This window comes from Neofelis nebulosa, chromosome 7, assembly GCF_028018385.1.
Source record: "Neofelis nebulosa isolate mNeoNeb1 chromosome 7, mNeoNeb1.pri, whole genome shotgun sequence".
In the NCBI taxonomy this organism is placed as follows: Eukaryota; Metazoa; Chordata; class Mammalia; order Carnivora; family Felidae; genus Neofelis; species Neofelis nebulosa.
In genome coordinates this window covers 55,486,894-55,514,294 of record NC_080788.1, presented here as the reverse complement: position 1 = coordinate 55,514,294, position 27,401 = coordinate 55,486,894, and the positions used below count along the sequence as shown (strand labels likewise).

Here is a 27,401-nt window from a genome sequence, read left to right as displayed (position 1 = left end):
TGATGTAGTCCCACTTATTTATTTTTGCCTTTAAAAAAAAAACAGCCCCCCTTCTATTTGCATTATAGCTGCTATTTGCAGTTTAAGTATAATGGTCAAGCTGTAGTGATAAAGCAAGTTTATTCATATTAATATAGTGAATTTGATTGTCACCTATCAACTATATACTGATAAAGACCATATTTTGGGCACCTGAAATCAGGGCACATGCTTTGGGAAAAAAAAAAACTTTCTTTTCTATAGTTAATTCAAATTTGCAATAGGTCCTTTCCACTCTTCCACCTCAAAAAAAAAAAAAAAACCAAAAAAAAAAAAAACCACAATAAAAACCAAACCTATTCCTCCTCTTATATTCTCATTCTTAGTTAATAACATTACCATTTTCATAGTCTCAAAGCAAAAGAACACACAGTAATCCTTGAAACCCGATCTTTTGCCCTGACTATATCTCTTTATTCCATTGAACTCATAATTATACCATCTCACTTCTATCTCAAAAACTACTAAATTTGGTTACTACTGCCTTAGCTCAAGCCTTCATTATCTTGCTATACATCTACATATAAACATAATTGGTTTTGTGAATTGGTCACGTCACTGTCTAACTGGCTTTCTATTACCCTAGCAGACAATCCCAACACCTTAGCTTGGCATAATCAAAGCCCTCCATGATCTGACCCTTACCTGTCTTTCTGGTCCCATTCATTATAACCCTTGGTCACACATTCTATGCTTGGGGTCTCTCTGAATTCTCATTCCTCCCAAAGTCATAACTTCTGTTTACAATTTCTTGCTTTGCATAAGCTGTTCTTTTCACAGATGTTTTCCTCCTTTACCCTTCAGACTCCCACTCATCCTTGAAAACCATCCTTAAATGTCAATTCTTTTCTGAAGTCTTTCCTGACTTTCCACTAACCTAAATTCCCACAGAACTTTTTGCATACAGTTCCAAAGCACTTGTTTTGTGTTTGCTGTGCCGCCCCCCCCTCCCTTCTCCTTCCCACTCCCACTCATCTCTGTGTCCCTATGGTTGGCATATAATAAGTGTTGGAGACAAAAAAGCCTATTAAATGAAAAATGCCACACATATATTTAATTATGCCTCCCCCCGAAAACTTTAAAAAGGCATACATTTTTTTGAAGTTTTAGATGCACTTTTACATTCCTTCTAACAGTTTTTTTTCCTCCTTCAAAAGTTTAAGAATTCACTTGGGGTCTTGGAAAAAGTTCCACCTCTCCCTTGGCCATGAGTCAAAGAACAGGAAAAAGGAAGGTCAGGATACTAGGTTAGACTGATCTCTCTCCAGGATCAACTTTGGGCTTTCATCTACTTGGACAGGTGAGCTGAAAGCCCACATGGTTCCTTGGGAAAGGAAAAGGAGATATGACCTTAGAAGCAGAGACAAAGGATTCTGCTATTTAGCCATCAAGAGACTTGTCACAACAATCAAAAAGCCACCTAGATCACACATCCACTGGGGAGGGAAGGCCTATGATCCCACCTTAAAGTAATAGGTGAAGCTTGATCAACAGTTGAGGAGTGCCACAAACACATGAATACAACATGGAGAAACAGAAGAATAAGAAAGTGCCATCATTCTCTATGGGATAGGAGAAATCTGATTGGAATGGGGAGGGGGACAGTCTAAATCCAGAACAGAACCTCTAGAAGTCCACTTATGATGAAGGGAACAGGAAGCAAGTTAAAGGCAGAACCAAAGATCTCAACAAACCTGGAAACGGCACTGATCCAAACTTATCCTGCTTCTGAATTGTTTATTGTAGCAGAACTTACTCAGTAGAGCTCTTCTTTGCTTATTAATCCCTCTATGCTTTCCTGTTTTGTTTACTGGGTCCTTGTTATTTGTCTTTTAAACTTTCAAATCAGTAGTGATTTATCAGAGGATGAGATGTGTGTATTTCTCCTTTCAGTCAGTACTCACAGGGAAGCTATCCATCTTTAGATAGTTATATATGAAAGAATAAGCAAATGAGTTCAAGAAACTACAGAAGAAGGGGTGATAGTAGAGAATGAGCAGGAAATTCAGGATAGAAGGACTACACATCAAGGCTGTCCCCCTCATAAGTGGTTACCGAAAACCTATTATATTATCCTATTATGAACTCATACAACAGACAGGGAATACAATCACACTGGCTAAGAAGACAGATTCACCCACTGCACGGCACTGGCAAGTTATTTACCTCTCTTTATCTTAGCCTCATCTGTACAATGCAGTACACTATTTCTTATTTCATAGGGTTGCTCAGACAACTGAACATATTAGCGTGAAATGCTTGGAAAAGTGCCTAGCACATAGTAAGAATTCAGTGAGATATTATTATGTATCAAGTGGCCATTATGTGCCAAGTTCCTATATCAAAGAACTTACAACTTAGTTGGGATTTATGTTCAAAACTATTTGTTTCAGGTAATAAATATGATAGAATTGAGACTCAGTGCAGGTGGAAGGAAAACATAAGCAAAGAAAACAAGGGTACACAAAGGACAGTAAGACTGTACTATCACAGGAGGTTTTCTAGTCTACCAATGATTAGCATCCTTTTCCAAGCTTTGGTTTTCTTTACACTCGGTGGGGAGGGGGAGGAACATTTTAGAAATCCGGCATCTTCCAGAAATGGAAAACGCTACTTGCTGTCTACCCAACAGTTATTCCCCGTTTTCTTCCTGGATAACAGAACCCCCAAACTTGGGATGAACTTGAGCCTAGTCCCAGAGGATGAATTAAAATAGCTCTCAGACTATCATGGTTATCCTATCCCTCCTATGCCAAATACTCCCTTGCCCTAGTCTCCCTTGCAGCTAAAAGTAGTCACAAGATTGGTTCTAGCCAAATGAAACAAAAGAAGTCTTCTGAAAATGGTTTCTTCACTGATAAAAGGAACTCACTGCCTGAACTTCCTGCTTTTGACTACTAATGCCGAGAGCCACAGCAGCTACTTATGAACATGAGATGATAAGCACAGGAGAAAAAGCTACAGACTGAGAATGGAAGAACAGAAAAAAAGAAAGAGCTAAGGACTTTGATGACACTGTGAAATACTTAAATATACTAACTTCTTAGGCCACATTAGTGCGCTTTCTATTTGTTGCTGAATACATCTGATACAAAAAGAATAACTTCATACTTTCTTCTCAATGTTATCTGTGGTTACCTTCCACTCATTTTGTTGGGTGTCCTGATAAATCAGCTCATCTTCAAGATTCTGTCTAAATCTCTCCTTAGGATCAACCATTAGCTCTACTAAAACAAACAAACAAACAAACAAATGACAACTACAGGCCCAAAATGGTGTCACTTAGACTGAGTTCCCAAACTGAAGTTTAATTCCCAATCAAACTGCAGTTTCAACTTCCTGTACAAATGTGGCCTTAACCAGTAAGTCAGGAAATTTTTCCATCAGCACCAATGAGTCCATCACCTGGGTCCTCTCCATCCCCCAAAGAAAGATGAGGTAATCTGCATAAGACCCCTCCCGTGTTCCCCCAGCAAACAGTCGCACCTAGAAAAATCTTTTTCTCCTCCTAATGACTTTCTTGCCTCCCCCATCTATAAAAAGCTTCCATTTTGTGCAACTCTTCAGAGTGCCTCTCTACCTGCTAGACGGTGGCTGCCCAATTCATGAATCATTTAATAAAGCTAATTCGATCTCCAAACACATTGGTTGAATTTTGTTTTTTAACAGCTCATAGAATTTTAGCTTTGAATGGAACCTTATAGATGACCTAGACGAACCCTCCTCATTTCACTAAAGAGAAATCTGAGTCCCAGAAATTAATCAATTATTTCTCACTCCCCTAGGCAGAATGTGAAAAAGCCAAGGCTTCCATCTTTGAACACTTTAAATTTGGTGTTTTTTGAAAACATCTCCTAAGTCTTTGAGGAGAGAGGTTCTTTTTAGAACTTTTTTTTTCATGTGCCCAAATGACGATCACTATCAATTGCTCAAATCCAGTTTTATGAATTTACCTTGAAGTTTGCTTTTGAGATCTGCAGATCGTTATACAGACAGAAGCAAACTCATTTACAAAGCTGGCACTTTATCTTCTTTATTTTCAACTGGTGTCAACTTCAGACAAAGATACACGTCTGCCTCTAAGCCAGTAACACTTAACCTTGGTCTGAGGTTTCCTAAAGTCCCACAGTAACTTGTTCACTGCCTCTGGCCTAGAATTTTGTCAAAAGCATTCCAAACATTTAACTACAATTACAGACAGAAGACTAGCAAAGGGAGTGTGAAAAAAAAGGGAAAAAAATGAGGGTCCGTTTTTTTTTAATGTTAAATTTTAGGTGGTAACATGCTATTCAATAAACTTCTAGAGAAAGAAACAAAGAAAGAAAGAAAGAAATAGAAAAGAAAAGAAAAGAAAAGAAAAGAAAAGAAAAGAAAAGAAAAGAAAAGAAGAAACGAAAACACAAGAAAGAGAAAAGAAAGAAGAACCAGGAGCCACGTTAAAGGAGGTGGCTATACTATTTTTAAAAAGAAAAAAATTGGGAAATGAATTAGAAACTAGATCATGAAAAGTGGGGAACTTAAAGAGTTCAAAGTATTATACAGAAACAAGGCAAGGAAACTACTAAAACATATAGTGCAATAAATAATGTTATTTTAAACATTGTATGTTAAAAAAAAAAAAAACAACACACACACACACACAGGCCCAAAATGGCATCACTGAGGCCAAATCACCAAACCAGAGCTTAATATCTAACCTAATCCCAGTTTCGACCTCCCCTAGAAATAGAAGTCTGAAGAGTTTTCTGGTCAGCACCAGTGAGGTAATCTGTCACAAGGGCCCTCTCCACCCCCAACAGGAAGATGAGACAATCCACCTAAATAAGACCCCTTGCCTATCCCCCTCAAGGAAGGTGACATTGCCAGACCTTGGCAGGAAGGATCCTTTCTTTTCTTTTGCTAATAACTTCCTTGCACCACCCACCTTCCTATAAAAACCTTCCATTTTATACAGCTCCTCAGAGCTCTCCCCTACTTGCTAGATGGGATGTTGCCCAATGCACAAATCACTTATGAAAGCCAATTAGATCTTTAAACTTACTCAGCTGAATTTTTGTTCTTTAACACACACAAATGCTGGGTTTTCGTCTATATTTCTTTTCAACTAGCATCAAATTTAACTCAAAACAAATGTCATATGTCTACATTTTATAAGCTTACAATGAATAATATTCAGGTCTTTTGTTTACTTAGTAAATACAAAACTTCAATAATAGAATATCAGCATGAAACCTCCTAGAATTTACTTAGTTATAGGTCACAAAGTATGACACATTTTGACTTTCAAATCCCTCTGGAGATTCTGGAAATGTGACTGAATTATAGGATCTCACAGAAAGTCTCAGCCCCAAACTGTCTCCTAATTTTTAATGGACATGTTTAATGCAATTTCTTAAACCAAAATTCTGACCAAAATATGAATAATCAGTAAGATAAAAACAAAAGGTAGCATTTATTTCAAAATTTCAATCATCTGAAATGATATATAACAACTTACCATATTCCTTTTCATTTACTTCAGAGATGGGTTCAGAAATAACACTGCAGAAAGAAATGGCGCTGGCTGCAGAGGGGTTCCGAGAGTGCCCCATGTGGTGTGGCACCTTCTTCACATTCTTTAAGGCCTCCTCAGCTTGTTCTTGTTCCATTGCGGCAACCATATCTTTGTATGCTTTCCTGGCTTCCTCCGTAAGTTCTACTAACTTATTAAACAGGCTCTAAAAAGGGATTGTGATTAGTCCATTTTTTGTCATGCTTTTTATTCCTATAATTAACAATAAATAGGGGCGCCTGGGTGGCTCAGTCAGTTAAGCATCCAACTCTTGATTTCAGCTCAGGTCATGATCTCATGGTTCATGAATTCAAGCCCCACACTGGCCTCAGCACTGTCAGTGCAGAGCCTGCTTGGGATTCTCTTACTCCATCTCCTCTCTGGATTCTCTCTCACTCCATCTCTCTCTGCCCCTCTCATACTCTTTCTCTCTCAAAGTAAATAAATAAAAACTTTAAAACAAAAAAATAAATAGTATCTACTGTTTCAGGATCAGACACACTTTCAATGAGCACAAATGGTATGCACACTGCAGAACTTTATAAAATACTCTGTAACTTTCAGATATTGTTTATATAATTCTCATAAGTCTGAGAAAATGTCTTTTTTTAAATTTCTTTTTTAATGTTTATTTATTTTTGAGAGAGAGAGACACAGTGCAAGCAGGGGGAGGGACAAAGAGGAGGGGAAGGGACAGAGAGAGAGGGAGACACAGACTCCAAAGCAGGATCCGGGCTCCTAGCTGTCAGCACAGAGCCTGACGCAGGGCTCAAACCCATGACTGTGAGATCATGACCTGAGTAGAAGTCAGATGCCCAACTGACTGAGCCACCCAGGCGCCCCTCTGAGGAAATTTCTTGATTCAATATTAGTCACTAATTGTGATATACTAAAAGTTCTTGCAAAGTTTATCAATTCAACAACTGCACCCTTTAGTATCTGGCACTACAGTGAGTACAAAGATCACTGGAACACCATCTGCTCTCAAGGAAACTTCCATACGGCTGGAAGATGGGAGATACCAATGATTCAAGCAAGGTACCTTATCTTAAATGCCTTGAGATGTACAAAGTATTTTGGCTTTTGGAAGAAACATCAAAGCTAACTGCTGAGCATTAAATATTTAAATATCAACATTAAATATATAAGTATAAAATAAGTAATAAAATATATAAAATCTAAACATTAAATCTAAACACTAAATATTAAAAATTTAAATATATAAAAATAGTATGGATGGGAAGAAGGAAAATGGTCCATGAATGGTGTTACAAAATACTTCAAAATCAACTTCATAAAAAGGTCTTAAAATGTTATCAGTTAATAAGTATTAGGGGAGATGAGTAACTATTCTAATTATTAGTTATCAACCTATTATTATTATTATTATTATTATTATTTATTATCAGCTCCTATGGGCAAAGCTTTATTGGCAGACTAGGAGAGGAAGATAAAAGATCGTGAGTGCAGAATTATTCTGACAATTGGTTAGGAACTCCATTTTCTGAAAGAAAATCCTCTCCAATTAAAGCATTCTTCTCTCTCTTGACTCCAAGTAGCACAAAATATAGCCTTATATAAACTGAAGAAAATTATTTTATATTGTATAATATTGGATATCTTTACCCAGCAGTTAAATAAATTCTCAGATATTACAAAATTAAACCCAGAAGAAAAAAAACACGTGGGAAAAATAGGAGCTAATATGTTTATAGCCAAAATATTGTAGGATTAATTTGTATAAATGGTTTCAACACTAAAAAGGAAATGTGGACTCAAGAATTTTCCACTCATCCCTGGGAGAATCATCTCACTTCTTTAAATGTTTAAATGTAACACTGGCGTGTGTCAACAGAAAATGTATGGGGGGAACAGGAGGGAGTGAGGGAGTGCATCCTCGAAGTCTTACCTCAGCACCAAAGTAGTTGAAGATTCCCACTACACTAACAGGAACCAGCTTGTTCACACAGCGTCCTAGAGCTTTTCTTCCAAGCGCAAACACAAAAGGAATTTCTTGTTCCCGTGCCATGGCTATAACATTATAGAGAGCCTCATCTAGTCCACCTGAGAAAGTCAACACATGCTGAGGTTTTAATTTACTTATTATTTTTTCCCCCATTAAGTAGGCTTCACACCCAGCATGGAGCCCAACGTAGGACCTGAACTCACTACCCTGAGATCAAGACCTGAGCTGAGATCAAGAGTTGGAGGCTTAACTGACTGAGCCACCCAGGTGCCTCTAATTTACTTATTTCTTAAATGGAGGTATTTTAGCACCCAGCAGCTAAAGCATAAAACACAGCAGCAAAGGATTCTATGAATACTTGTGGCACTTCTGCTGTTCCACACATTTTCCTATTGGAATTTATATATGAATATATATACATATTTTCTTTCTTTCCAATAAATTTTCCAATTCTTCAATGCCAATTTTTGTCTCTCCATAGGGATTAGTATAGAGGGAGTCAAACTTCGATACAATAAACATTTATTAAAACAGAAATTAAAATTGTTAATAGTGACTGATGTCTTTATTCTCTCAGCTCAAGTAGCAATGAGACAGACATATACTACTATTTTTATTGGCATTTTTCCCCCGTGGAGACTATTCCTACTACTGTTACTTCTGCATCTGTCTTCTCCAATTACCCAAAGTGGTTCCTCCATGAAAACAGACAAATCAGGGTGCATGAAACAGTAAAAAAGTATTGTGTGTGGGTTCCCATAAGAGCCTTTACATGTAACTGCTCATTTCTGAGGCAAATCACCATAAGCAAGAGCAGAGAACTTTAACTTTTATCAAAGGAAGGTAATCCAAGAATTTTAAAAGCAGAATACATTTGCAGAAATAAAGAAAGGTACTCTTACAAATAAGTCCTCACTCTGATTACAACAGAGGGGACACTTGGGGAATAAAATCCTTAACTAGTGTTCACAGATTAAGATTTCTTTATAGTCTGATCTCAATTTTATTACTTAATTTGAGGTAATGAAAGATTTCACTTTCTTTCATGTTCATCATTATGTTTCATATCTAATCTCTGCAAAGAAAGACATATGGCTTCCATTTTACAATTCAGTGTATATCCTACAGTTATACTAAATAAATATCAAAACACTTCAAAAGTAAAATGTTCATACCTTTTGACTGGATTTTTTCACAGTTTGGAGAAATTATAACACACTTGATCTTATTTAACTTCATATGCTTAGTAACCTCCCTTAGACCCATAACCAGCCGTCTCCTTGCTTTTGCTCTTACAGGATCTTTTTGGTAGATGCGTTCCTGAAAACTGACAAGCTCTTGAAGAAGAAGAGTCACACATTCATCAATCTCTTTACAAAGAACCTGATTGCAGTACCTGTAAAGGAAACCAAAAACAGGTAAGTCCATCCTAATTTATTTTTATGAAATTATAAAATTATGTTAGGAAAAAAAATATCCAATAAGAGGTTTTCATTAAAAAATCAACTCCTTAAAATCTCTTAATTAAATGGGCAGAAAACATGAAGAGACACTTCTCTAAAGAAGACATCCAGATGGCCAACAGGCACATGAAAAGATGTTCAATATCGGTCCTCATCAGGAAAATACAAATCAAAACCACACTCAGATATCATCTCACGCCAGTCAGAGTGGCTAAAATGAACAAATCAGGAGACTATAGATGCTGGACAGAATGTGGAGAAACGGGAACCCTCTTGCACTGTTGGTGGGAATGCAAACTGGTGCAGCCGCTCTGGAAAACAGTGTGGAGGTTCCTCAAAAAATTAAAAATAGATCTACCCTATGACCCAGCAGTAGTACTGCTAGGAATTTACCCAAGGGATACAGGAGTACTGATGCATAGGGGCACTTGTAGCAGCACTCTCAACAATAGCCAAATTATGGAAAGAGCCTAAATGTCCATCAACTGACAAATGGATAAAGAAATTGTGGTTTATATACACAATGGAATACTACATGGCAATGAGAAAGAATGAAATATGGCCTTTTGTAGCAAAGTGGATAGAACTGGAGAGTGTTATGCTGAGTGAAATAAGTCATACAGAGAAAGACAGATACCATATGTTTTCACTCTTATGTGGATCCTAAGAAACTTAACAGAAGTCTGTGGGGGAGGGGAAGAAATAAAAAAAAAAGAGAGGGAGAGAGCCAAACCATAAGAGACTGTTAAAAACTGAAAACAAACTGAGGGTTGATGGGGGGTGGGAGGGAGGGGAGGGTGGGTGATGGGTATTGAGGAGAACACCTTTTGGGATGAGCACTGGGTGTTGTATGGAAACCAATTAGACAATAAATTTCATATTTAAAAAAAAATATCTTAATTAATTCCTATAGCAAATTAGAAAAAAGAAGAGTTTTTCTGGATTACAATACATCAGCTTTTAAGGAAAGAGTGGATTATCCTCAAATAAGTACTACCCAAACTGCCAATTATTAAGGATATAAATCCAATGTTAACCTGTTATTTGATAAAAAGAGACATAATGTTCCTGGTAAGAAGATGTAAAGTTATTTCACTCCAGGGAATACTAATGATGCATTTAGTAGGGAAGAATAATTTCCTAGAAGCTAAGTGAATGGCCTCATACCAACGAAGTCATCCTCCACATTCAGATAAGTCACAATCTCTGGGAATTGGCTTCCTTGACCATAAAAATAAGCAATTAGGTAAGCTGGCCTCAATGATTCCTCTAACTCTGAAAATCTATGGATGTAGCAGATGAACTCAGTAATTAAATTGAAACCAAAACCAAAGAGGTCTTGAGGTAAAGTCACATGCCTTTACAGTAAGCAAAGCAACTGAACAGGGCTCTTTGTAAGATCATGTATGGCTATAATGTGAGAAACAGACAGGCAGTGAGTGAGGCCACTATAGTACTTAATTTCAGGGATAAGGAAGTCATCCAAGCTTACTTACTCCTATTTTTTTCAAGTTCTCATCCTTAACCTCTACTATAAGCCAGTACTTAACAACAAGGAGAACTGGTATAATTTATAACCTAAGACTAACCATGTAAGTAAATTTCCACTTCTGAATTATACTACATAGTAGAAAAATCTAGGCCTGCCCTAAAATTAGTGGGGAAAAAAAATTCTCCATTTTTTTTCTTTATGTGAGAAATGTTTAAGTAAATAAATGTGACGCTACTTTGGAAGAGAAGATAACAGGTGGACAGACTGAGGAAAGAATAACTATCAAAATTTGCAAAATTAAAGAATGCACTTAAAATGCATCAAAAATGTGGTTTTCTTCATTCTGTTTAACTTTCAAGCTATTTCATACACATGTAACATTTTATCCTCAAGTGTTTCCTTTGCTCCACATCTATTATTTGACATTTAATCAACTTTCCAAATTCAGGCAAAAAGTATTAACTCAAAATCAACAGTATAAAGAATGGCAACAGAATAGGAGGATCAAGATAGCAGAACAGGAAGATCCCAAACCATCTCCTGCCACAGACACACTAAATTACAACATCATATACAACTCTCTTTGAGAATGACTGAAGAACAGCAGAATAGCTCTTCTACAACTAAAGAGAAAAAGCCACACCAGGCAGGTAGGAAAGGCAGAAATGGGGTCGAGTCAGGACCCACATCCCCTACTCAGTGACCCCAAGCAGGAGGGATATCACCAACACAGAGGCTATCCTCCCTAAGGAGCAAAGGGTTCAAATCATATATCAAGCATGCCCACTCTTCCTGCACCAGGAAGATGAGGCCCCATAACATCTGGCTTTGAAAATGAGTGGGGCTTAACTCCAGGAGAGCTAGAAGGCTAAAGGAAATGGAGATTCCTCTCTTAAAGGGCACAGGCACAAACTCACTGGCTATGCGACCTAGCACAGAGGCAGCAGTTTGATAAGTGCCTGGGCCACACATGAAGATTTGCTAACTTTAGGGCATGTGCAGGAGGAGCAGGGATCTGTGGGAACTTTTTCCTGGAACAGAAGCACCGGCAGGAGCTATTTCTGTCACTTTTCTGATACTTTGCTAACACCGCTTGCCCTGCCTCAGCATTTCCCTGTGGACCCAGCTCACCCAACATACTGGCCCCAATAGGCATCCCCCTCAAAGTGGCTCCCACCCCACTACATCTAGCAGGTAGCCTCAATCAGATCCCATTCCACCAGACTCAGTGGCCAGCCTAGGCCAGGTTCAAGGCTCCCTCTAAAACAACTCTCACACCACAACACTCAGCCAAGTGGCCTTGACTGAGATGGGCACCCCCACAAAGCAGCTACTGCCCTGCCACACAGTAGGCATCTTCAGAATGGTGCCTCCCAAACGAGCTACAGTCCCGACCACCAAAATGCCTGCAACCATTACAGCAGGGCCTTTCACCCAGGTGCATCTGAGGCCAAACCCACATACCAGTGCGAACCCAGCAGTCACAGCCCAACCACAACAAGCGGGCACATGCAGTCCACATAAGGGACGCCCTTGAAGTACCTGGTTCTGGGGACCAGGGGACGCTGTGCTTCAAGGCCCCGCAGGATGCCTTCTACATTAGGCCACTCCATCAAAACCCTGAGACATAGCTAATATACCTAATACATCAAAACAAACAGCCAGGCAAAATGAGAAGACAGAGAAATATGTTTCCAATGAAAGAACAAGATAAAACCTCAGAAAAGAATGAAAGAATTCAAAGTAATGGTCATAAAGATGTTCATCGAACTCAAGAAGAATGGATGAACATAGTGAGGATTTCAACAACAGATACAAAATATAAAAAAGGACTAATCAGAGCAGAAGATAAAATGAGAAATACACTAGAGGAAATCAAAAGCACATTAGATGATGCAGAAGAATGATCAGTGATCTGAAAGACAGGGTAGTGAGATTCACCCATGCTGAAGAGCAAGAAGACAAAACAATTTTTAAAAATGAGGAAAGGGGCATCTGAGTGGCTCAGTTGGTTAAATGTCCGACCCTTGATTTCAGCTCAGGTCATGATCTCATGGTTTATGAGTTCGAGCACCCATAGTGAGCTCTGTGCTGACAGTACAGAGTCTGCTGGTGATTCTCTCTCTCTCTGCTCCCCCCCCCCCCCACCAAAATAAACCTTTTTTTTTTTTTAAATGATAGTTTAAGAGACTTCTGAGACAACATCAGGCACACTAACATTTACATTATAGGGGTCCCATAACAAGAAAAGGGAGAGAAAGGAGTAGAAAGCTTATTTGAGGGAAATTAGGGCAGAAAACTTGCCTAACCTGGGAAAGAAAACAGATATCCAGGTCCAGGAAGCACAGAGAACCAAAAATAATATGAATCCAAAGAGATCCACGCTAAAGACACATAATAACTAAGATGTCAAAAATTAAAGATCAGGAGATAATCTTAGAAGTCACAAGAAAAAAACCAACTAGTTACGTACAAGAGAACATACATAAGATTATCAGTTGATTTTTCAACAGAAACTTTGCAGGCAGAAGGGAATGGCACCATATATTCAAAGTGGCAAAAGGAAAAACCTACAACCCAAGAAATTTACTTGGCAAGATTACCATTCAGAATTGAAGAAGGAATGAAGATTTAAAGACAAAAGTTAAGGGAGCTCATCAACACTATACTGCCCTTATAAGAAATGTTAAAGGGACTTCTTTAAGTGGAAGAGAAAAAGCCACAACTAGAAATAAGAAAATTTTAAAAGAAAAAAAATCTCACTATTAAAAGCAAATCTATTGTAAAGGTAGTGAATCAATTACTTATAAAGTTAGTGTGAAGGTTAAAAACCAAAAGTAGTAAAATCAATGATATCTACAATATTTAGTTAAGGGATACAAAACTAAACATGTAAATAAAGTATGTCAAAAACAAAATACTGCAGGGTGGGGAAAAATGTAGTACTTTTAGAATGTACTGTTGTTGTTTTTTTTAATTTTAGAGAGAGAGAACATGCACAAGTGGGGGTGAGGGAGGCAGAGAGAGAGAGAGAGAGAGAGAGAGAGAGAGAGAGAGAGAGAGATGAGAAACAGAATCTCCAGGAGGCTGCATGCTGAGCATGGGACTGACCCTGGAATCATTACCTGAACTGAAATCAAGTCCAACTCTTGATTTCGGTTCAGGTTGTGGTCTCAGGAATCATGAGATCAAACCCCACATTGGGCTCTGCACTGAAAGCACGGAGCCTGCTTGGGATTATCTCCCTCTCTGCCCCACACCTGCTCGCATTCTCTCTCAAAATTAATAAACATTAAAAAAAAAAAAAAAAGTCAGATGCACAGCTGACTGAGCCATCCAGGTGGCCCAGAATAGGTTTGAACTTAAGCAATCATCAACTTAAATAAATTTACATACATAAGATATTATATATGAACTTCATGTTAAACAAACCAAAAGCCTGTAACAGATATACAGGAAATAAAGGAATCTAAACATAACACGAAAAAAGTTGTCAAATCACAAGGGAAGAGATCAAAACAAACAAAAAAACTACAAGAATTATAAAGACAACCAGAAACAAAAAAAAAAAAAAAAAAAAAAAATCACCAGTAAGTACATACCTATTGATAATTACTTTAAGTGTAAATGGAAGAAATATTACAATCAAAGACTCAGGTGGTTGAATGGATAAAAAAGCAAGACCCATCCATATGCTGCTTGTAACAGACTCAATTCAGACCAAAGACACATATGGACTGGAAGTGAAGAGATGGAAAAAGATATTGTATGCACACAGAAATGAAAAGAAAACTGGGTTAGCAATAGTTACATCAGACAAAACAGACTTTAAAACAAAGACTATACAAGAAACAAAGAAGGACATTAAATAATAGATGGATCAATCTAACAAGGGGATATAACATTGTAAATATCTGTGTACCCAACATAGAAGCACCCACATACATAAAGCAGATATTTTCAGACACAAAGGTAAAAATCGATAGTAACACAAGAATAGTAGGGAACTTTAACACTCCACTTACATCAATAGAGAGATCATCCAAAGAGAAAATCAATAAGGAAACCATGGCCTTAAACAACAGATTAGACCAGACAGACTTAAGAGATAAAGAACATTCCATCCAAAACAGCAAAATATACATTCTTAAGTGCATATGGAACCCTCTTCAGGATGGATCACCTGTTTGGCCACAAAATGAGTCTCAATACATTTAACAAGACTGAAATCATATCAAGCATCTTTTCAACTACAATGGGATAGAATTAGAAATCAATTACAAGGAAAAAAAAAAACCTAGAAAAAACACAAATATGAGGAAAATATGAGGAGACCAAATAACATGCAAACAAATAACCAAGAGGTCAAAGAAATCAAAGAGGAAATAAAAAAATATCTTGAGTCAAATGGAAATGGAAATACAACTTCCAAAATCTATGGGGACAGAGCAAAAATAGAAGAAGGAAGTTTATAATGTCATATAGGCCTATTCTAAGAAACAAGAAAAATCTCCAATAAACAATCTAACCTTACATATAAAGAAACTAAAAAAATAAGAACAAAGCCCAAAGTTAGCAGAAGAAAGTAAATAATAAAGATCAAAGAGGAACTAAATGAAATAGAGACTGAAAAAGAAACAATAGAAAAGATCAATGAAACCAAGAGCCAGTACTCTGAAAAGATAAACAATATTTATATAGACCTACATGGGACTATGTTAAGTGAAATAAATCAGACAGAGAAAAACTACCAAATAATTTCATTTATATGTAGAATCTAAAAACCAGTGAACAAATAAAAAACAGAAACAGAACCATAAATACAGAGAATGAACTGACAGATGCCAAGGGGTGGCAGGTGGGAAGATGGGCAAAATGGGTGAAGAGAAGGGGAGATACCTGCTTTAAGGTATAATGGAATGGTAAGTCATAGGGATAAAAGGTACAACATAGGGAATATAGTCAACAGTATTGTAACAGCATTATATGATGACACATGGTAGCTATACCTGTGGTGGGTGTAACAATGTAAACTTGTCAAATCATTATGTTGTACACTTGAAACTAATGTAATAATGTGTGTCAATTATACTTCAATTAAAAAAAAAGAAAAAGATTTAAAACAAGGACAATGATAAACCTTTACCTAGAAGGACTCCTCAAGAAAAAAAGAGGGGGCCCAATAAACAAAATCAGAAATAAAAGAGAAGTTACAACTGACACCACAGAAATACAAAGAATTACAAAAGATCATTATGAAAAATTATACATCAATAAATTGGACAACCAAGAAGAAATGGATAAATTCCTAGAAACATAAAATCTTCCAAAACTGAATCATCAAGAAAAAGAAAATCTGAACACTGTTTACCAGTAATGAAATACCATCAATAATCAAAAAAAAAAAAAAAAAAAAAAAAAATCCCAGCAAAACGTCCAGGACCAGACAGCTTCACAGGTAAATTCTACCACACACTTAAAGAAGAGTTAATACGTATCCTTCTGAAACTGTTCCAAAAACAACAGTGTAGGAACACTTGCAAATTAATTCTATGCGATGCTGATACCAAAACCAAAGACATTACAAAAAAAGAAAATGACAGGTTAATACACCTGATGAATATAGATGCAAAAATCCTCAACAAAATATTAGCAAACCAAATTCAATAAAATATTAAAAGAATCACACACCATGATCAAATGGCATTTATTCCAGAGATGCAGAGATAATTCAATATCCACAAATCAACTGTCATACACATTAACAAAATGAAGGATAAAAATCATACAATCTTCTCAACAGATGCAGAAAAAAACATTTGACAAAAATTCAATATCCATTTATGATAAAAATTCTCACAAAGCGGGTACAGAGAGAATATACCAAAACACAATAAAGACCAGAGATGACAAACCCCCAGTTAATATCACACTCCACAGTGAAAAAAATGAAAGCTTTTCCTCTAAGATCAGGAAAACAAGACAAAGATGCCCAGGCTTGCCACTTTTATTCAACACAGTACTGGGAATCTTAGTCACAGCAATCAGAGAAGAAAAGTAAATAAAAGGCATCCCAATTGGCAAGGAAGACATGAAATTGTCACTATTTGCAGATGTGCAAATAGTTAGAAATTTGTTAGAAATTTCTATTTGTTAGAAAACACTAAAGACCACACCATAAAACAATTAGAATAAATTAATTCAGTAAAGCTGGAGGATACAAAAGTAATATACAAAAATCTGTTCCATCTCTACACAGTAAAAACAAACTAGCAGAGAGAAAAATTAAGAAAACAATCCCATTTACAACTGCATCAAAAAGAAAAAAATACCTAGGATTACCTCGGAATAAATTTAACCATAGAGGTATAAAACCTGTACTCTCTACTCTGAAAACTGTAAGACATTGATGAAAGAAACTGAAGATGACATAAATTGAAGACAAACTGTGCTCATGGACTGGAAGAACCAATGCAGTCAAATGTCCACACTATCCAAAGAAATTTATAGATATAATGCAATCCCTATCAAAATACCAATGGCATTTTTCACAGAATTAGAACAAATAACCCTAAAATTTGTATGGAATCACAAAAGACCCAAAAAGCCAAAGCAAATCTTGAGAAAGAACAAAGCTGGAGGTATGCTCCCAGACTTCAAACTATACTGCAAAGCTATAGTAATCAAAACAGTATGGAACTGGCATAAAAACAGGTCAACAGAACAGAGTCTAGAAATAAACCTACACTTAAATGGTCATTCTATGACCAAAAAATCCAAGAATATAACAAATGGGGAAAAGACTGTCTCTTCAACAAATGGTGTGCAGAAAAATGGACAGCTACATGCAAAACAATGAAACCAGAACTGCTTTCATACACGATATACAAAAATAATCTCACAATGGATTAAAGACCTAAATGTAAGGCCTGAAACCATGGAACTCCTACAGGAAAACATCATCAGTAAATTCTTGAACATCAGTCTTAGCAGTTTTTTGGGTTTTTTGGATCTGTCTCCTCAGGCAAGGGCAACAAAAGCAAAAATAAGCATTTTTTTTGTTTGTTTTCTGATGAGACTGTATCAGACTAAAAATCTTTTACACAACATAGGAAACCATCAACAAAACAAAACAGCAACCTATTGAATGGGAGAAGATATTTGCAAATGATATATAAGAGATTAATATCCAAAAAAAAAAAAAATTAATACCCAGATTACATTTAAGGACTCCTACAACTCAACATCAAAAAAACCCAAATAATCTGATAAGAAAATGGGCAGAAGACCTGAATAGACATTCCAGAAAAGACATACAGATGGCCAACAGACATATGAAAAAATGCTCAACATCGCTAATCTTCAGGTAAATACAAATCAAAACCACAATGAGGTATCACCTCATGCCTATCAGAATAGTTAGAATCAAAAAGAGAAGAAGGGGCAAACCCTATCAAAATAATACCAGCATTCTTCACAGAGCTAGAACAAACAATCCTAAAATCTGTGTGGAACCAGACAAGACCCCAAATAGCCAAAGCAATCTTGAAAAAGAAAACCAAAGCTGGAGGCATCACAATCCCAGACTTCAAGCTGTATTACAAAACTGTAATCAAGACATTATGGTACTGGCACAAGAACAGACACTCAGATCAATGGAACAGAATAGAGAACCCAGAAATGGACCCACAAACATAGGGCCAACTCATCTTTGACAAAGTAGGAAAGACTATCCAGTGGAATAAAGACAGTCTCTTCAGCAAGTGGTGCTGGGAAAACTGGACAGTGACATGCAGAAGAATGAACCTGGACCACTTTCTTACACCATACACAAAAATAAACTCAAAATGGATGAAGACCTCAATGTAAGACAGGAAGCCATCAAAATCCTCAAGGAGAAAGCAGGCAAAAACCTGTTTGACCTCAGCCATAACAACTTCTTACTCAATATGTCTCTGGAGGCAAGGGAAACAAAAGCAAAAATGAACTACTGGGACCTCATCAAAATTAAAAGTTTCTGCACAGTGAAGGAAACAATCAGCAAAACTAAAAGGCAACTGACGGAATGGGAGAAGATATTTGCAAACCACATATCAGATAAAGGGCTAGTATCCAAAATCTATAAAGAACTTATCAAACTTGCCACCCAAAAAACAAATAATCCAGTGAAGAAATGAGCAAAAGACATGAATAGACACTTCTCCAAAGAAGACATCCAGATGGCTAACAGACACATGAAAAAATGCTCCACATCACTCATCATCAGGGAAATACAAATCAACACCACGATGAGATACCACCTCACACCTGTCAGAATGGCTAACATTAACACCTCAGGCAATGACAGATGTTGGCAAGGATGCAGAGAAAGGGATCTCTTTTGCACTGCTGGTGGGAATGCAAACTGGCGCAGTCACTCTGGAAAAGTTTGGAGGTTCCTCAAAAAACTAAAAATAGAACTACCCTATGACCCAGCAATTGCAGTACTAGGTATTTACCCAAGGGATACAGGTGTGCTGTTTCGAAGGGGCACATGCACCCCAATGTTTATAGCAGTGCTATATCGACAATAGCCAAAGTATGGAAAGAGCCCAAACGTCCATCAACAGATGAAAGGATAAAGAAGATGTGGTATATATATATACAATGGAGCATTACTCAGCAATCAAAAAGAATGAAATCTTGCCATTTGCAACTATGTGGATGGAACTGGAGGGTATTAGGCTAAGCGAAATTAGTCAGAGAAAGACAAATATCATATGACTTTACTCATATGAGGAATTTAAGATGAAAAAACAGATGAACATAAGGGAAAGGAAGCAAAAATAATATAAAAACGGGGGCAGGGGGGACACAACATAAGAGACTCAAATATGGAGAACAAACAGAGGGTTACTGGAGGGGATGTGGGAGTGGGGAATGGGCTAACGGGTAAGGGACACTAAGGAATCTACTTCTGAAATCATTGTTCACTATATGCTAACTAACTTGGATGTAAATTAAAAACAATTTAAATAAATAAAGACAAGAAGCATTGGTGAGGATGTGAAGGAAAGGGAACTCTCATGTACTACTGGGGGGAACAGAACTACCATACAATGTAGCAATTCCATTTCCTGGTATTTACCTGAAGAAAACAAAAACATGAATTCAAAAAGATATATTCACCCCTATGTTCACTGCAGTATTACTCACAATAAACCAAGACATGGAAGGAACCTAAGCGTCCACTGATAAATGAATGAATAAAGAAAATGGGGGTGTGGCTATGTGTGGAATATTGTACACTGTGTGTGGAATATTATTTAGCCATAAAAAATAATGAAATCTTGCCATCTGCAACAACATGGATGGACCCAGGGAATATTATGCTAAGTGAAATAAATCAGAGAAAAACAAATATCATATGATTTTACTTATATATAGAATCTAAAACACAAAACAAGTGACCAAAACAGAAACAGATTCATAAATAGAGAATAAAATTGTGGTTGCCAGATGGGAAGGGAGTGGAGATACAGATGAAATAGGTGAAACATGAACTTCCAGTTATAAAGTAAGTACATCACGAGGATATAAAACACATCATACAGAATATAGTCAATATTATTGTAATAACTTGGGTGACAGATGCTAACTAAGACTTCTCATGGTGATCATTTCATAATGTATATGATGTCAAATCACTATATAGTACACCTAAAACTAGTTATCATATTGTGTAGCAACTACACTTCAATTAAAAAAAACAAAGGAATAGAACAAACCAATATGGTTTGGATTCATACTGATTTTTCATTCACCCTGGGATTCTTTCATATGTCATTTTTAAATGTAAAATAAATCCATCTATACAAATGTTAAAATCCTAAAATCCTTCATAGGAGTAACTTCTAGTTCAAGATTACTCACTGATGGGCATTTTAAAACAGAAATATTTGCTTAAAAACAAACAGCTTCATGTAATATGCTTACTTCATGGAACGGGGTCTTAGAAACTTGTTATTTATTCGTTACACGGGGTTTTTTCCTGAAAGGCCAATAATATAAACAAAAAAGCAAAAGCATTTGAGGAGGAAAAACTTCCTATTAAGGCACTGTATATGTAAGATATAAGAAGTCAAATTTCCAGGTTTATTTATAAACACTATTTGATATAAAAAGAATATTTACTATGAAATCACTTTCATATGAACACTGATAGCTGATAGAAATCAAATGCTTTAAATACAATAAAACTAGCTGCTAACCATAATTTGAAGGAAGAACTTAAATATCTTTGAAGTGCTGCATGCTCCACCCATCAAGTAATGACAATACTGTATTCAGAACTACAATCAAGATACTTAAACTATTCAACCTCAATAATGAGGCTAAAACTTACTCTCTAAATCTTTTGCTGTGGATTTTGGTTATTGTAGAAGATGCCATCGGACTGCCTATCCCAGAACTAGCCGGAGAGCCTTGTGACACAGGTGTCATACAGTATGGAGAATTCTGACTTGCTGGAGAGAGCGAAGTATCACTGGGCATGCTCAGTCCAGTATCTGTGGAGATGTGGGGTGAAGGGAAAGAATTTATAGAAACTTTAAATGCTGAAAAGCTATCTACTGATCAATGCTTAGAATGGCAGCTGTCTTTTGTATAACTTCCAAATTCCCCAGAAGCTAATGAGTTGGGCATTGTTTATATCACAAACATTTCTCATATACTACAAAAATGAAGTCTTCCTATTATCTCTTAAAACATACTCTTAAAAATCAAGTACAGCCGAGCCTGTAAGTCTCTACAGAAGAGAGGAGAGAAAGCCAAATGATCTAAAACATGTATTCTTAGAGGATTTAAATTGAAGAACAAAGGTAATAACTTTTGAACCTCTTTCCAGATCATATTACCCATCTCCTTCATCTCAATTTTTTCACCTATTTCTTAGAAATACATTTTTTAACTGTCTACAAACTCCCCTTGCTGCTGGCAGTGATGAATTCTACCTCACTCATCCTCTCCACACCACTCCTCATTTCTTCAGACACCACCCCAGTTTCTCTCTTATTTGGTCTTTGCTTCTGTTCTCAGGCAGCCTCATTCTTTATATATACCACCTCTTGATTTCACTGCCCCCTTCATTTACTGCTTCTTTCTTAAACAGCTAAATTCAAGAAATGAGTTATTTTTTGTACTCCAGTCCACTAATTAGCAAAGTCACACATGTATCTTACCTCCCTACCAATGATAAGCTTTTGGAGTAGGACAATCCATTCTTTATTACATTTCCTGACCTTCTACCCCCAACCCAGTTACTGAAGTACACATGGTAAGTGTTCAATAAACACTTGAATGAATGTTGAATTCATCCATTTTTGAATGAATGGATAAACCTAAATACAAAGGCAAGGATATTTAATTAAGAGAAAAGGGGAATGCTAGCCAAATATGTCCTAGCTGAACAATCTTTAGAAGCACTCATTTTTCTACACAATGGAACACTACCAGTTAATATGTGCAAATCAGACTTGAATGTGTTGCAGAAAGGAATACACATATACCAGCAGAAAAGGGGACCTAGCCAGGGATCTCTTTAAATCTTTCTTCCACAGCAGTAAAAATATCAGAAAGAATGTGCAGTTTTGCTGAGGTCCCATTCAAAATGGTATGTGCTGGCTACTGTATGGGACTATATCTTATTGATCAACTGAATTCTGTATTACAAAAGGCTCTGTAATTCTTTACTCATTGTGGTATATGTATTAATTCAAAAAAGCAAGAAAGAAAATCAACAAAAACAATTCAATGAAAAATAGTCCTGTGAAGAAAATAGCCAATAGTGTTCTAGATACGAAAGAAGACAAAATGAAAGAACTATGAGTTACGTAAGATACATTGGTGAGATCATAATTATTAGTGTATACAACAAATTCAGGACTCAAGCCTCAAAAATGCCACAGTTCTGCTATATAACACCTGCCCCTTCCCCCTGTTAAATATCTCCCTATAGAGGCATCTTCAAAACAAACCACTCTCAAAAATAAAGAAATTTACATAAAAAATGGAGCATATCCTCCAATTAGGATAATAACTAGTGATGGCCTATTAATTAAAATACTCTGAACCATTCCACGAGAAGGGAGAAAGGGACAATCTTACCTTCCTGGGAAACGATCTCCTGTGGCAAATCATCAATAAAATCTAAGTGCATTTCTATTGGTTCCTCAGATCCCAAAAGGTTGTGGTCCACAGTTAAACGGCCCTTCTTTTCCTCTCTTTCTTTCAAAATAACCTAAAAGTCATTACCAATCTTTAATTACTGATCACTCTTTAAGAATGTATAGAATGATTAAAATGTTCACTATTACACAGATACAGTTCACTTAAAAATGGACATGAGTTTGGTTGGCTACATGTTTAGTTGGCTACAAACAAACTGGCAAAAAAAAAAAATAAATAAATAAAAATGTAATTTTAGGCCCTGTAGTTGAAAAAGGTACCATATCCAAAATAAAGGAAGGCAATTATGCTGTATAATGCTACAGCTATCAAACCACATCTGCTTCACGCTTTAACTCCTGATTGACAAACTAGAGTTTCCACAAAAATGGATAAAATAACAAGTGTGGAAACCAGGTTATACAGTTTAACATTAAATTTACATTTTGCAGTTTTCAATTATTTGGACCTGGATTATCTCATTCTGCTCCTAACAACACTGAGTTAGGGGCACCTGGCAGGCTTAGTTGGTACAGCATGCGACTCTGGATCTTGGGGTTGTTGAGTTCAAGCTCCATGCTGGGTGCAGAGATTATACCCACAAAAATAAAATACTGAGTTAAATACAGCAGATATTATCCCAACTTATAGATGAAGAAGATAAGGGTAAGAAAGGTTTGCCTAAAACTATATAATTTAGTACCAGAATCTAGGGCTTCTGATTCCTACAGTCCAATGTTTTGGATGCTACATGTTTAACTTCTTTTGCTTTTTTTTAACCTTACAGAAAGAATTCATCCTCCAGGGTTTTGTTCAATATAGAAAGATAATCATGATGCTGATGATATCCCCAACTTTCAATTAACTATTCATCATAAAGATATACACCTATAAATATCTCATAACAATCTGTTGGCTAAAATGCCACAACTACTTTTGCAAAACATTTTAAATCCTTAAATTTAACTTGTAAAATAAACATCTCCAGGTTTCGGTTTACCTTTTTAAGTGCTGTGGGTCGTTTTAGTTTAGCAATTTCCTTCTCTTTTCCTTTCTTTGCTTTAGAGGAAGTAATGTCCAAAGAATTAAAGGATGTCAAACATGGCTGACTTTTGGTTAAGGGTTTTCTGTTAGTAGAGTCTTTAGTGTGAAAAGAAGCTGCAGTGACCACTAAAAACAAACAAGAACATTAGCTTTACTATTACAGCCAGCGCCACATACAATGAACATTTCTAATGATAAATCTACAAGAACATCCTCTTCTTGTGGGAGAATAGACATCATAATAGTAGGAGTAATACAGGGCCATGCAGTATCTCTCAGGTACAGCTTTTATGCATCTGTTTAACCTCCATAAGATAAAGATGACAAAGCCAATGCAGGTAACTAATTTAGCAATCCAAAGCAGGGACAAATAAATTATTAGTTCTACTCCACAGCAGCAAGCCTCAAGCATGGCAATTCTTTGCAACTGGTCTCCAGGCAGAACCACTCTACCTCTGCAGTTTCAAAACTTTGCACCTCTCCTTATTCCTACGGAATCTTACATAAGAATCACCCTTATACAGGGCACATAGGTGGCTCAGTCTGTTAAGCTGACTTAAGCTCAGGACACAATCTCATGGTTCATGAGTTCAAGCCTGGCATCAGGCTTTCTGCTGTCAGCACAGAGCCTGCTTCAGATCCTCTGTCTCCCTCTCCCTGCCAATCCCCCATGCGGGTGTTCTCTCTCTCTCTCTCAAAAATAAACATTAAAAAAAAATTATAAAAAAACCATCACCCTTTTATATGAAATAGTCTATCACTCCTCACTTCCATCCACCAGTGAAGAGTGATCTTCGCCTTTGGCTGCACTCTCAGTACTATTCAGCAGTTCTTTTACACCTGATTGATACCCTCACCCAGTAGTGGTGACTCAGTCCTTTAGCAGTCCGAGGACCTTATCCTCAATCCTCGTGCTCTAGCAGCAAAGCTTTCCTATTACTCCCCGGAGAAGCTGCTGTCCAATATAAATGGATATGCCAGGCACCTGGGTTGTTCAGTCGGTTTAGCATCCAACTTTGGCTCAGGTCATGATCTCGCAGTCCATGAGTTCGAGCCCCATGTCAGGCTCTGTGCCGACAGCTTAGAGCCTGGAACCTGCTTCAGAGTCTGTGTCTCCCTCTCTCTCTCTCTGCCCCTCCCCTGCCTGCGCTCCCTCTCTCAAAAATAAACATAAAAAAACATTAAATGAATCAGCACTCCTGTATCCTTTGGATAAATTCCTAGCAGTGCTATTGCTGGGTCGTAGGATAGTTCTATTTTTAATTTTTTTGAGGAACCTCCACAAGGTTTTCCACAGCGGCTGCACCAGTTTGCATTCCCACCAACAGTGCAAGAGGGTTCACTTTTTTCCACATCCTCACCAGCATCTGCTGTTTCCTGAGTTGTTAATTTTAGCCACTCTGACCGGTGTGAGGTGGTATTTCATTGTGGTTTTGATCTGTATTTCTCTGATGATGAGTGATGTTGACCATCTTTTCATGTGTTTGTTGGCCATCTGGATGTCTTTTTTGGAAAAGTGTCTATTCATGTCTTCTCCCCATTCCTTCACTGGATTATTTGTTTTTCAGGTGTTGAGTATGGTAAGTTCTTTATAGATTTTTGGATACTAACCCTTTATCTGATAGGTCATTTGCAAGTATCTTCTCCCATTCCATCAGTTGCCTTTTAGTTCTGTTGATTGTTTCCTTTGCAGTGTAAAAGCTTTTTACCCTGAGGAGGTCCCAATAATTCATTTTTGCTTTTAATTCCCTTGCCTTTGGAGATGTGTCAAGCAAGAAATTGCTGTGGCTGAGGTCAGAGGTTGTTGCCTGCTTTCTCCTCTAGGGTTTTGATGGCGTCTTGTCTCACATTTAGGTCTTTCATCCATTTTGAGTTTATTTTTGCGTATGGTGTAAGAAAGTGGTCTAGTTTCATTCTTCTGCATGTCACTGTCCAGTTCTCCCAGCACCATTTGCTAAAGAGACTGTCTTTTTTTCCATTGGATACTCTTTCCTGCTTTGTCAAAGATTAGCTGGCCATACATTTGTGGGTCCGATTCTGGGTTCTCTATTCTATTCCATTGGTCTATATGTCTGTTTTTGTGCCAATACCACACATACTGTCTTGATGATTACAACTTTGTAGTAGAGCCTGGGATTGCCATGCTTCCCACTCTGGTTTCCTTTTTCAATATTATTTTGGATATTCGGGGTCTTCTGTGGTTCTATACAAATTTTAGGATTGTTTGTTCTAGCTTTGAGAAGAATGCTGGGGCAATTTTGATTGGGATTCCATTGAATGTGTAGATTGCTTTGGGCAGTATTGACTTTTTAACAATATTTATTCTTCCAATCCATGAGCATGGAATTTTTTCCATTTCTTTGTGTCTTCTTCAATTCCCTTCATAAGCTTTCTAGAGTTTTCAGCATACAGATCTTTTACATCTTTGGTTAGGTTTATCCCAAGGTATTTTATGGTTCTTGGTGCAATTGTAAATGGGATCAATTTCTTGAATTCTCTGTTGCTTCATTATTGGTGTATACAAATGCAACCGATTTCTGTACACTGATTTTGTACCCAGCGACTTTGCTGAATTCATGTATCAATTCTAGCAGCCTTTTGGTGGAGTCTTTCGGGTTTTCCATGTAGAGTATCATGTTGTCTGCGAAAAGTGAAAGTTTGACTTCTTCTTTGCCAATTTTGATGCCTTTTATTTCATTTTGTTGTCTGACTGCTGATGCTAGGACTCCCAACACTATATTAAACAACAATGGTGAGAGTGGACATCCCTGCTGTGTTGCTGATCTCAGGGGGAAAGCTCTCAGTTTTTCCCGATTGAGGATGATATTAGCTGTGGGCTTTTAATATAGGGCTTTTATGATGTTTAGGTATGTTCCTTCTATCCTGACTTTCTTGAGGGTTTTTACTAAGAAAGGATGCTGTACTTGTCAAAATGTTTTTTCTGCATCTATTGACACAGTAATATGGCTCTTATCCTTTCTTTTATTAATGTGATGTATCACACTGACTGATTTGCAAATATTGAACCAGACCTGCAGTCCAGGAATGAATCCCACTTGATCATAGTAAGTAATTCTTTTTATATGCTATTGAATTCGATCTGCTAGTACCTTGTTGAGAATTTTTGCATCCATGTTCATCAGGGATATTGGCCTATAATTCTCCTTTTTTGTGGGGTCTCTGGTTAGGGAATCAAAGTAATGCTGGCTTCATAGAATGAGTCTGGAAGTTTTCCTTCCATTTCTATTTTTTGGAACAGCCTGAGAAGGACAGGTATCAACTCTGCTTTAAATGTCTGGTAGAATTCCTAGGGAAGCCATCTGGTCCAGGACTCTTATTTGTTGGCAGATTTTTGATAGCTGATTCAATTTCTTCACTGCTTATGGGTCTGTTCAAACTTTCTATTTCTTCCCATTTGAGTTTTGGTACAGTGTGTCTAGGAATTTGTCCACTTCTTCCAGGTTGTCCAGTTTGTTGGCATATAATTTTTCATAGAATTCTCCAATAATTGCTTGTATTTCTGAGGGACTGTGATAAATCCATTTTCATTCGTGATTTTATCTATTGGGGTCCGCTCTCTTTTCTTTTTGAGAAGTCTGGCTAGGGGTTTATTAATTTTGTTTATTTTTTCAAAACAACAGC

The 27,401-nt window shown here is 37.0% G+C and overlaps 1 protein-coding gene across 2 annotated transcripts in view; it reads right to left on the bottom strand.

Moving 5' to 3' along the window:
* The window catches only part of SECISBP2L (SECIS binding protein 2 like), a 65,035-nt gene that overhangs the window by 6,010 nt on the left and 31,624 nt on the right, over window positions 1–27,401 (bottom strand). For both annotated transcript variants that reach the window (XM_058737802.1, XM_058737800.1), the window contains 6 exons: window positions 23,716–23,885; window positions 22,656–22,788; window positions 20,896–21,058; window positions 8,732–8,952; window positions 7,500–7,654; window positions 5,537–5,756 (listed from right to left, as the gene is read on the bottom strand). In XM_058737802.1, coding sequence (XP_058593785.1) covers window positions 5,537–5,756; window positions 7,500–7,654; window positions 8,732–8,952; window positions 20,896–21,058; window positions 22,656–22,788; window positions 23,716–23,885 — 1,062 coding nt within the window. The remainder of the gene's footprint in view (window positions 1–5,536; window positions 5,757–7,499; window positions 7,655–8,731; window positions 8,953–20,895; window positions 21,059–22,655; window positions 22,789–23,715; window positions 23,886–27,401) is intronic.